General features: G+C 25.1%; 1 protein-coding gene across 1 annotated transcript in view; it reads left to right on the plus strand.

Annotated features, from left to right (window-relative positions):
* LOC107443556 (protein disulfide-isomerase A5) overlaps nt 1–12,615 on the plus strand; it is a 36,300-nt gene that overhangs the window by 16,897 nt on the left and 6,788 nt on the right. The window contains exons 12-20 of the mRNA XM_043043455.2: nt 1,579–1,646; nt 2,398–2,492; nt 4,826–4,891; nt 4,975–5,114; nt 6,486–6,556; nt 7,933–8,061; nt 9,177–9,369; nt 9,885–9,952; nt 11,612–11,693. Of these exons, the coding sequence (XP_042899389.1) occupies nt 1,579–1,646; nt 2,398–2,492; nt 4,826–4,891; nt 4,975–5,114; nt 6,486–6,556; nt 7,933–8,061; nt 9,177–9,369; nt 9,885–9,952; nt 11,612–11,693 (912 nt within the window). The remainder of the gene's footprint in view (nt 1–1,578; nt 1,647–2,397; nt 2,493–4,825; nt 4,892–4,974; nt 5,115–6,485; nt 6,557–7,932; nt 8,062–9,176; nt 9,370–9,884; nt 9,953–11,611; nt 11,694–12,615) is intronic.

Below are 12,615 nucleotides of genomic sequence, written 5' to 3' on the forward strand. Positions count from 1 at the left end.
AAAAATCACTTTATTCTGGTAAAATATTACTGTACATAACAAGTACTACATTGTTGTTTTAATGTAATACTATCAATGGTTTAGAATTTAGTTCAAATTTACTGTAAAAGTCTGAAAACTCAAAATCTGAAATTAATTTGGGACCTTTCTCACCTTTATTATTTTTTTTTTAGTCATAAATTTTTCTTGCTATTTCTTTCCTTAAAGTTTTTTTAGTTGTAAAATAATAAAATAACTCATAAGCTGCCATATTTATTCCCCTTTTTTTAAGCACTTGAAATAAAATTTGATAAATGCAGTTTATTCCATAAAGCATCACTTAATATATATTTTTTAGAATCTTTATTAAAAATAAAAACAAAGTATTCACATTAGGTGTCTCAAATTGAAATTAATGAAAGGAAAAAGCAAAAAGACCATCGAAGTATGACAAAACAATTTACTAAGGATTAGGTGTACAGAAAAATAAATAAGAACTTGTTTGATTGTGGGAGAAACATTAAAGGTGATTATTGGAAAGGCATTCAAGTTTTGACTTATAATCAAACAGGTTTTTGTTTTTTCTATGGTTGCCTTTCTTAATTGTGATTTGTGAGTATTTGATAGCATACTTGTGTTTTCCTGTCTTAAATACTTATTTGCACTCCCCCCCCCATGACTATTTTCTTTTATCATCATTTGTTATGAGGATTAAAAATGTACATTTAAGTAGTGTTTAGGAAACACCCTGTTTATATAATTATATTGATTGCTGGCATTTATAAATCTATATTGTTATCTGTTTTTATATCTATCTATCTATTTATTACTAACATTTAAATTTCATGGGTTAAAATTTATTTAAAAAGTTTCTCAAATATTTGTTACCAGGCTCACAGGATTTATACAATGTTATCTTTTATAATATGAAAAAATTACTTATTTTTTTCTAACATTCAACATTTAAAATGTGATTTTTTTTAAACATTATTATGGAATGGCATACTTATTGCTGAATGTGAGAGATAAAAATTCTTTTAAAATACTATGCACTCTATGGTAATCCTGTAAAGGATATGTATATACACTACTCGACAATAATAGCAGAGACTCAGTTTTTGATATATTTTTAAATTTCTCACGAAATACTTTAACGACTATTTTGTAACTTTAAAAGTGTTTAGTTCATGCAATTTCTTATACTTTGCAATACGGTTTAAAGCTTTTCGAGGCTTGAGGGATCAAATTATTAAAAAAACAAGTATTTCTGAATGCACTATTTCGGAAAGTCAAGCCAAAAACTTGCAATTTCTATCGATTAATTCAATTGTTATTTGCAATAATTGCATAAAATTTCGTAAATCTAGCTTAAATATTAAAAAAATCTAGCTGGATTTTTTATGGACTGCTTTTCTTTCTATAGCATTCAACTCTTTTTTTTTGATGCATGTATATTTATTTTTCTCCCATAAGAATATAGTTTTCAGAAAAATTTTATTTCTTGGTATTTAGATTGTTATATTGACATTTGGTCGTCATAGTCGTCAATTTTGATTCACTTTTTTCATGGTCTTTTTTCTTATTTTATTATTATTTAAGGGTGTGGACATTGCAAAAAAATGAAACCGGAATATGTGAATGCCGCTGCAAGTTTGAAAGATAAAAATGTAAGTAATATTATAATTTAGCTTGTTTATAATAATTTTGCTTATTATGTTTTATCTCCATACTTTTTGTTTTTGAGCCTGTCTTAGTTTGTTACATTGTTTAGTATTTTTATCTTTAGTAAGTGTTGTGCAGTACAACTGTTTCTGACACTTGTCCCAATAATGTCTATATTTTATCTAATCATCATTACTGATTATTTCAAATAACACTCGTTTTCAAGCTTGAAGTAGTAATATATGGAAATCTGCACAGCAAGTCTTGCTATAAGGGTTTGAAAATAATACATGAGTTTAGAAGTATTTTTATTTAGTAGTTTTTTTCCACTCTTTTTGTTAAGTTTGATTTCTTTACCTATTTATAATCCTTTGCTGTTTATCCACTTTTTTTCTAACAACTAGTTTCTAGTTAAAAAATTACAAAGTGTTGGATAATTATTATCATAAATAGTTATTTATAAACATATAATTTGTTTTTAAAATCAAAATTTACATTATAAAGTTATTATAAAATGGCTTTAAATAATTCTATATTTGGGTAACTTCACATTTATGTTTCATGATAAAATAAAAAAAATTCCCGTTTTTACTTTAAAACTTTTTTTGCAATACAATAATTTTTTTATTCTATCTAAAACTTTGTAAAAATAGCTTAATTGAGGTCAATTTTAAATTTATTGATTTTCAAAACTTTACAGTCTGTTTAGGTTTTACTCTTTGGCTATTTGTGTTTTAGTTAGATTTTTTATTTCAGATTCCTGGCATTTTAGCTGCTGTAGATGCTACAAAAGAAAAAGCTGTAGCTGACAAATTTAAAATAAATGGCTATCCCACAGTTAAATATTTTAAGTATGTAATGTATTAGTCTCATTACAATTTTAATATTTTAAGTATGTATTAGTTTCATTACAAATTTAATTTGCAATTTTAACAAAATTATGTTCAGGCTTCAGTGTGATATGAGCTGTATTCAGGAACCTTTGCTGTATTCAGGAAGAATCCTTTTGTTGTTAAAGAAGAATTTAAATTCTGACTTTAGTTATTCCAGTAAAATTTATTTTTGTTTTGTTATTAATATTTATAATTAGAGTTTTATCTTCCTAACATCGTATATGCTTGAAGATCATGCTAGAAAAAGATCTCAAGTGACATTTTAGTATATTTAAGAGTATCAGCTTTACAAAGTATTAAAATAGTTGAATGGTTTTTTTCGAAACAGATTCTCCTAAGGAAATTAGACTTATATATATATATATACATACAGAGAGAGAGCTTTTAAATCCGAAATTGTTCACTGTTTCAGCATGCCACTTTGACTAACCTCTTCAATTAGTTTTGTATGTTTAACTCACTGGCGGTAAAGCAAATGGGCAAAATTGGGAGAATGTTTCTTCGCAACACACTATTTCCCTATCTAATTACATGGAAAAACCGGTTTTGCTATGCAGAGAAATCTGCATGTTAAGATACGACTTTTTAGGCGCAGAGTCATCAGTGGGCTACTAGACCAAATATAATTTGTTGGTTATTTTTCCTATTTATTTTTGAAGCTTCTTTCTACTCATTAAGATTCACATTATAAGTATAGGATTTTATAAATTTATAATAATGGTTTCTTTGGAAAGTAATGGAGTTTCCTGCCTAGAAATTTTTGTATTGACAAGAAAAAGTAAAAATCCAAAGGCAAAATTTAATTTCCCATTACATCTCACATTATCTTTGTGGGAGATAATACTTTTTATATTAATCATTTCTACCCTTTTCTGTTTGTGTGAATCATGCAGTTAGTCCAGTACACTTAAAAACTGATAGTTGTCCTGTTAAAACTTAATAATGAAAATAATTCCCTTAAAATCCCTCCAAATATTTCTTTATTTAATAAGGCTTTAAGCAAAAACTATTGTGCAGATTCTAACAAATTTTGCTGTTATTTGTCAAAACACATAATCTAAATCTGGGTAAAGAATTGAAATCTATTAACATTGTTATAAAATGTAGGTGTTTTTAATTTTTTTAAAAATAATTAGGTGCATAACGTTGAGGAGTACTTAATGTAAGTATCGAAATTTCATAAAATGAGATTAAAAAGAAATATTTAATTTTCTCATTTAGAATAATTATATAATTAAGATTTATTACTTTCTAAAAGCTAAAATTGACTGCAAAGGAGAAATATATATGTGTCTCCTAAATACAAGTTTTTCCTGCTAAAATTTTGGATTTTTTTTTCATTGATTATTATTTTGTTTATACAGATTTTTTTTTTAAAAGTATTTTTTGATAATGATAATTACACATCATTACATATCAGTTAAAATAATATTCATTTGTTAAAAAGATGTTGAGATATTTTCGTTTAATTTGTAGATGAACACACATACTTGACAATGCTGGTCACCGCTCTTATCCAAATTTATTTGACCTTTGTAATTTATCTGATCACNTTATTAAAAGAAATGAAATATTAATGTATATTCGCATAAATAAAGCGCAATGTTATATGATTTGCATAGTATTATCATCTGTAATTTAACTTATCACTTAGTCTATTTAGTATCCAAAATTGTTATAGAACTTGGATTTTCAAAATCAGCAGTGTCTAGAGTATACTGAAAATTTATGAGTAATACAAAAAAAAAAAATAGCGATTGGTCAGACTGCTTCGAAATTATATTATAATTTTTTCCATTTGTGTTCTTGAAAATCTTCAGATTTTCAAGAACACAAGTGGAAAAAATTATAATATAAGTTCTATGCAGTCTGACCAATTGCTATATTTTTTTATTTTTTATTATTTATTTTTTTCAAAATCCTCTGCTCATTAATAAAAAAGAATTGTATAGATAACATATTAAAATTTAAGGACATATTATTTATTTACCGAATTTTTAATTATTATATGCAAGCTTAAGTACTTAATATTTCAGATTTTATGTTTGTGCTATGCTGTTTATTTCTTTTTACAAGTTGCCAATTCATATATATTTATTTTTTTAAGAAAAGTATTTTTTAATCATTTTAATATAATAGTTATAAAACTAGTATTTAAATTGAACCTCTGCATTATGAGTTGAAAGCACATACAATAAAAATACTAAATCAGTAAAAATGTTTTCTTGAGTAAAAGCTAAATCTATTTATAAATGTCTACATCACATAAAACAATTTTACTGTTATTTTAGAAATGGGGAACCTGCATTTGACGTCAGCTTTAGAACTGCTGACAAAATTGTCGAGTTTATGAAAGAGTAAGTTCATACTGTTTTCTCCCATTAAAAATTATGTAGAAATTTATTTTCTTACCTGCTTTTCTAATTTTTAACTTTTTTAGTCCTAAAGAACCACCCCCTCCTCCACCACCTGAAACTCCTTGGAGTGAAGAGCCCAGCAATGTTGTTCACTTGACAGAAGAAGATTTCAAGCCATTCTTGAAAAGAAAGAAGCATGTTTTAATTATGTTTTATGCTCCATGTATGTTGCTCATAACAATTATTTTCTTTTTGAATTTCATTAGATTTTTTCACACTAAGTCACTTTCAGTTTTTGAGAAATACTTTGTAGTTTTATTTTCACAAAACAAAGACTGTCTTAAATATATTTTAAAAACCCTCTGAAAAGTGAAGTAAAAAATGTATACATGTTAGCGTTGTCAAACTACCATTTAATCCTAGATTGACTAACTTCAAATCAGTGCTGTTTTGTAGCTAATCAATCAACTCTTATATTTTGATTCTTATGTTTCTTTTATTTATGTCAGACTATTTAGCGTGTCTCAAAAGAAATATTCTAGAATTGTAGATAAGGGGTAAAATTAAACTTTTTGCAATCTTTGAAGACCTTACAGTAACAGCTGAACTTTGGAAAACTGGCAAAAATTAAGTGTCTATTGGATTAATGTTTAGTTATCAAGTGTTTAAATAAGAAGAAAAAAAAAATACACTGTCTAAATCTAATCAATCAACTTTGAGAAAAGTAGACCCAAAAACATTAAAATAACTATTTGTATGCCGAAGGAAACATAGAGGATTAGAAAATCAAAGTTTTGGTTTCTCATCCTCATACCTCAATTGTAATTTGACGAATTTTGCTAGTGTATTTTATTTTTTATTTTTATCTTTCTCCTTTAAATAACAATTTTACACCCCTCATGTCTATGTTCATTACTTTTAATTTTATAAAGATTTTGAAAATGTATATTAAGGGTAGTGATTTTGGTACAACTTGTATATCTTGAGTTCCAAAATAGTTTAAAGACAGAAAACTAATTACTTAGTTGTTACTGGACATTAATTATTTAGTTTGGACATTATTTTCTATATTAATATTAACGTAAGCCATTATGAATAAGATAACTGGAATTGCATTTAAAACTTGTTTAATGACATAATTTACTGATATTTGTTACGTCCTATTAGTTTGATAGTTAACTGAATAAAATTTGATATTTATAATTAATAATGAATTATAATAATAAATAATAATAAATTATTCTACTCATAGAAAAAGATTTATTAAAATCCTCTACANAAAGGGTTGCGCTTGCGTAAAATTTACTATCGTGGAAATTCAGCTTTTTTGCCTTTTGGCTAATCTCATCCCTGAGTTTGATAGTTAACTGAATAAAATTTGATATTTATGAATAAATTATTCTACTCATAGAAAAAGATTTATTAAAATCCTCTACATTTTAAATTGAACTTTTCAATTATAATTCTATAAATTCAAAATCACAAAGTATGAAAATAATTTAATTATAAATTGATTTATTACTGAGCATTTCTTTAAACTTAAGACATTTTCTTTTTGAATAGTTAATTTATTGTATTTTATATTTATTGTTAGGGTGTGGTCATTGCAAAAAGGCTAAACCAGAATTTCAAGCTGCTGCTGAATATTTTAAAGATGACCCAAAAGTAAGATTGCCAATTTTTATTCTTGGAAAAGTATTAGACTGTTTTTATTGTGTGTACACGAATGTCTCTGTTGGTCTTATGGCAAAATAATAAATAATGAAAGCTAATTGTTTTTAAAGAAATAAAAAATGATGAATTGTAATGAAATATTTATTCATGTTTCTTAAATATGGAAACATTTCTGAGTTTTTGTGAATAGTTTTGTATAAAACTTTTAAAAGGAATATTTATAAAATACTGGTGAGACAGTTTTACGAATGTAATATTTGTATTCTGTGTTATGTTAAAATATGCAGATTTAATAAAATAACAAAGCTTTCTGATTCTTAGAAGACTTTAACTAGATCAGAAATATTTTTTTATCAATATTCTGTTTTGATTTTCTAAAAATTTTAAACACGAATAAGGTTTTTTATTATATTTTGTAAAATTAGCTAAAAGTTAATTAAATTGTATTGGCAGTAACTGTTCAAATGATCATTAGTTTTAATTATGTAGGCAAATGAATATTGTATGATAAAATGTCATGAATTATAATGAATAAAAATTATCAATTTTCAGAAGTGAAACATTAAGAGATATTTCAGTTTTAAATAAAAATAACAGTATTTGTAAAATTATAATGCAAAAGTTTCATTTCTATTCTAATCGGAGACTTATATCTTTTTGTATCTGCTGTTCCAAAAATTGTCTGAATCTATTGTTGTTGTAATGTGTTGGGAATGAGTTACTCCAGGTTGGAAATAACTATTATGTTTTTATTTAATTTACATATTTCCACTGCACAAACAAAAACAGTAAGACTAAAACAAATAATATAAATGAATTCCAAATGAGAAACCGATCAAGAAATTGTTCTCAGTTCCAGTTTTAGGATCGAACTCCTCTCTCATCGCCAAAATGGCGCCATGATCTAAGACTTTGGCACGCACAACTCTCACATTGTCTTATTTTCCTCCACTTATTTTTTGTCTTTAACTTGTCAAGAGTGCCGTATTGTATATTGGTTATGGTATTTATGACACTGCGAATCTTACACAGGTCCTAGCCATATTCAAACCAGTTTTCTAATCCCCTCCCCCTCCTAAAACAAAAAAGACTTGTTTTGTGACGATGTGAAATATTATTTTCATGAAATGTATCTTTGTCAATTAATTGTAATTATATTCATAGTGTATTAATTGTGAATGTTATGTGATATTATTTACTTTTGAACTGTATTGTATTTATTTGTTGGTAGAACTACTCAGTTTTTTTTAGATTTATATGTAGTTTCTTTTTGCTGCTAGAACTATATTTTTAGTTTCATACGTAGTTTCTAATTAAAATATTTGTAAATATTACATAAACACTTAGTGTTATTAAATTTTTTTAAGGTTGAATTTGCTGCTATGGATTGTACAGCTTTTGCCAGTGTATGTTCTGCACACGATGTTAAAGGATACCCTACTCTGAAGTATTTCAGCTACTACAAAGTGGAAAAGCCGTATGATGGTGGTCGAACAGTATGCCAATTTTTCTTTGATTATAAAAATGATAAAAGTTTTGAATCATAAAATTGTTTTATTCATGTCAGATCATTTAAAATTTTTTAAGTATAAGATTATCTACATAACATCTTTTATATTTTATATTGGTGTTTTTTTTTAATTTATTTATTTAAAATGAACTTCTGTGCAAAATATTGCATTTGTGATTTTACTTACGAATCAATCCCTTTCTTTTTGGTGTGTGCTTATTCCACTATATAAATAACTTTGGTTGCTTTAAGTTTTGGTGCTAAGGAAATTTTTTGAACAAAAAATTGCATAATATGAAAAATAATACATAAATAAAAGTAATAGATAAATAAAAATAATAAATAAATAAAAATAATAAATAAATAAAAAAATAAATAAATTTAAAGAAATTAAACAATTTTAAGCAAACAGTTATTTATATAAAACTAATTATATGCTGCCTAGTTGAACAAAATTTATGTGAACAAATAAACTACAATAAATCTTGTATAAAATATTGTTTACAAGTTTGCTGTCTTAAAGTATGACTTTTTTCTTCTTGATAGAATCATGAAGGATACACCATCTTATTTCTTTATAGTTATGCTTATATATTATAGTTATTTATTTCACCTGTGACTGGCTCTTAATTACTTATATTTTTTTAGTTTAGTCAGTTATCAGATAAATTTCTTGTTTCTATTATACTAGTTTTATGGATCAGTTTTTAAATATTCATTAATAATAGTTTTTATTGTTTTCAACTTAATAGTTTAACCCAGAACAAGTGAAAAATAAAAAGCAGTATTTTCTTTTATCACAAATTAAGTTCTGTGCCTCCATTTATGAATAAAATTATTTTTATGTAAACTTAAACTTTATTCATATTCTTCTGCTGGTATCGCCTTTAAAAATTTGGTTTATCTTTTGAAATTCAATCATAATTTCCTTTGCATGACCTGTTTAAAAAAGAAAAAAGCAATACAATTATGGTGTCTTTCAAAATTGCTATCTTTAGTTTAAAATTTAATTTTTGAAAAATTTCAAAAAATGGAATCAAATCTTAGTCAATTGATCACAGTCATGTTTTTTATATTTTTATTTTATTTTTTATACATAAGGAATCTGATTTTGTGGAGTACATGAAATCTGCTGTAGATGGTACTCCTCTTCCAACCCCAGCACCCCCTCCTCCTCCAGAACAGTGGTGGTCAGAGCTTCCAAATGGAGAGCATGTACGATATTTAAAATCTGAAACATTTGATGATGTAATAAATGCAGCTTCTTCAAGTCTTGTGATGTTTTATGCACCCTGTAAGAAATATTAACTTACCTTTCTTTATAGTTNCAAATGGAGAGCATGTACGATATTTAAAATCTGAAACATTTGATGATGTAATAAATGCAGCTTCTTCAAGTCTTGTGATGTTTTATGCACCCTGTAAGAAATATTAACTTACCTTTTTTATAGTTAAATTTTTATTTTAACGGTATTTTATATATTTAAGTATTTAATATTTCTATTGTATCTAAAACTGTGATGTTCTATATGCCCAGTAATTAATATTAACTTATTTCTTATTGTTTAAAATTTTAGTATTTTATTGTATTTTTTCATGAATTTTAATATTTATGTGTTCATATTTGTGACCTTTTATGCAAACTTTAGGAATATTAATTGATAATTTCTCTTTAGTTGTTAAATATTTATTCTTTCAATATTTTATTTACGTATTTGTAATAAACGTGTATTTCATTAAAAAACTGATGAATTTACTATTTTTTTATTTATTTAAAATATTTAAAGAAGTTTTGTTTTTGTCCTTCAGGGTGTGGTCATTGTAAAGCTATGAAACCAGCCTTTGCTGAAGCTGCTGCAAAACTCAAGGAAAAAAATGTAAATTTTTTTATTTTATAATATTTAGACACTGTAGAATGCAATCAAAATTTGAAATTTTTTCAATGTAAATGTGAAATGAAATATTTTTTTTATTTGAAATTGGTTAAGGTCTAATTATCGATTTTAAATTAAGAATTATGGGAGAGATTTTGTATAAGGTTTTGTCTAACATTAACCTAAAAGTTAACCTTATTATCTACCATTAAGTGATCATGAAATTTTTGAGTGTACATTCTTTAGTTTATATGGCATTAGAGAAAGGGAAAACCAGAAAGCTTTGCAAAATATCTCTCTTGTTAGTTGTCTTTAGAGCTTCTTTAAAAATTTATTTAAATTTTTGTAATTCTTAATAATAATGTTTCAAACTTGTTTTTATGTCTTTTGCATTTTTGAATAGCTATGGTATCATTTATACATATTAAGAATGTTATTTGGAATTAAAATAAATTTTATTTTGCATATTTTCAAATAGCTGAGTGTTAGTCCCATTTTCCCCCCAGATATTCAGCAATGCATTAAATACCTGATTTCTCTGTATCATTCCATGGGCAAATAGTGAGTTGCATGAAAATTTCATAACATATTTGCTTATCGGCTCTATGCTTGAAGGCGAAAAAATAACCCTTAAGGATACATTTTAAGAAAAGCCTTTCTTAAATGCTGAAAAGTGTTAAAATTTTTTTATAAAGGCTTATTGTTTTACTGTTTTGTGATATGTAGAGTATTTTTAAATGTAATCTCATGTTATATGTTTAGCTCTAAGTTGATATCACATATGGTCAAATCTCTTGATCCCACAGGTTTGTCTAAGCTTGAAGTAACCTAACTCTTTTACCGTTAAACTTATCTCAGAGAACTTAATTAATAAAATAAAGTAATAAAAATGAAGTTCTTTTTCTAATCTTCTTTTTATTTTTTTTAATGGAATCGGTGAAATTTTTTAGATTCAAAAAGTGCATTTTTATTGAAAAAGTATAATTTTGCTGAAAATCACCTGAAAATTTGTGTTTTAGAAAGTTTTTCTTAACCTTTTTTAAATGCTTCATTGTTGTGAGAGGAGTAAAAGCATCTTATTTGCTTTTTTGAATATTTTTTTTAATTAAAAAGCGAATTCAAATTCATTTGTTATCTTTCCTCTTAAGGTAATCCTAATAAAAGTGCTTACAGAAATTTTCAATGGTATTTCGAATGAAATAAATTAATCTGTCTCATGTTTTGTATATTCTGATATAATTTTTGTTCAATGAACTTTCAAATATAATATTTTGCATTTTGAATTCTTTCAATTCTTTTGAAATGTCGTACAATAAATTTTTTCAAGTTATTAATTTAATGTCAATGCTTTTTCACGTTTGGTGTATTCAGATCTAATTTTTGCTCAAATAACTTCCAAATGTCACTTCTTGTGTTTTGAATTCAATTCTTTTGATTTTTTTTTCAGTTATTTCTTTAACTCTAATTCTTTTTTCTATATTTGGCAAAACAACATAGGAAAACAAGAAGGAAATTAATGTTTAGTTAAAATGTATTGCATATAAATTTGTTAATTATTATTATTTTTTTATTACTATTATTTATTACTGTTATTTATTTATTTTTAAATTTAAAATGTCTTTGAATGTATTGAAATATAAAGCTATCAATAAATGTTTTTAGGTGGACTGTATACTGGCTGCAGTTGATGCTACTGTAGAACGATCACTTGCCACAAAACATTCCATTAAAGCTTTTCCCATTGGTTTGTATTTAATTAATTGTTTAAACTTTAAATAAATTATGTGCAATTAATGTAATTAATTACAAATTATTGTTTAGTTTTAATCAATAAATAAGACTTGGGTAACTTTTTTCTGATATGGTGCAGCTTTTTTTTTATTTTATTATTTGTTTAATTTATTTTAAAACCTTATTCCTTTAAAAGTTGTTAAAGTCTTATTATTTTTTAAAAAAGATTGACATTTTGAATCCTGATTTATGTATTATTTCTTTTAAAAACTTCTTAATATTAGAGTTTCCTTTAATTAAGTGTGTTAAAATGCTTATAAAAGTAAGCTTGAGTTGAGAAAAATATTTGTTCAATCAAAACTTAAAAATTTTATTGAATGTTTTTTCATATAATTTGTCTATATGTTTATTTATATATATATATATTATAAGTTCAAAATGAAGATACAAAGGAAAATGACACATGAAAAAAAGGGGGGAAAGAAAAATAATAGTAATAATAAAAAAAAAAAATAACAAACAACTGGGGGAAAAAAAGGATAAAATTTTTAAAAAAAAAAACACTCTTTTTTGCGGATATAATCGTGTATGCTGATGAAAAGATTATATCTTTTATTTTCCGGATCTTTTTAAAAAATTTTATCCTTTTTTTTCTCTTCCCCAGTTTGTTATTTCTTTTATTATTTTTCTTCCCCCCCCCCTTTTTTTTCATATGTCTGTAATTTTCCTTTGTTTCATCTTCATTTTGAACTTATCTAATAGGTTCTGTTTACTTGCAGCTTAAGCGCAATAAATGAAACTTATTGTTTTTCTTAATTTTCTTCGTGTTTTTTCGTATTTATTTATTTCGCTGTTTATATATATATATATATAAATTTCAGAACCTAATTTTCTTTAAATATATTTTTTCTGTTCTAATTCTAGAGTGACTAATT

Source organism: Parasteatoda tepidariorum, chromosome 8 (genome assembly GCF_043381705.1).
Source record: "Parasteatoda tepidariorum isolate YZ-2023 chromosome 8, CAS_Ptep_4.0, whole genome shotgun sequence".
NCBI lineage: Eukaryota > Metazoa > Arthropoda > Arachnida > Araneae > Theridiidae > Parasteatoda > Parasteatoda tepidariorum.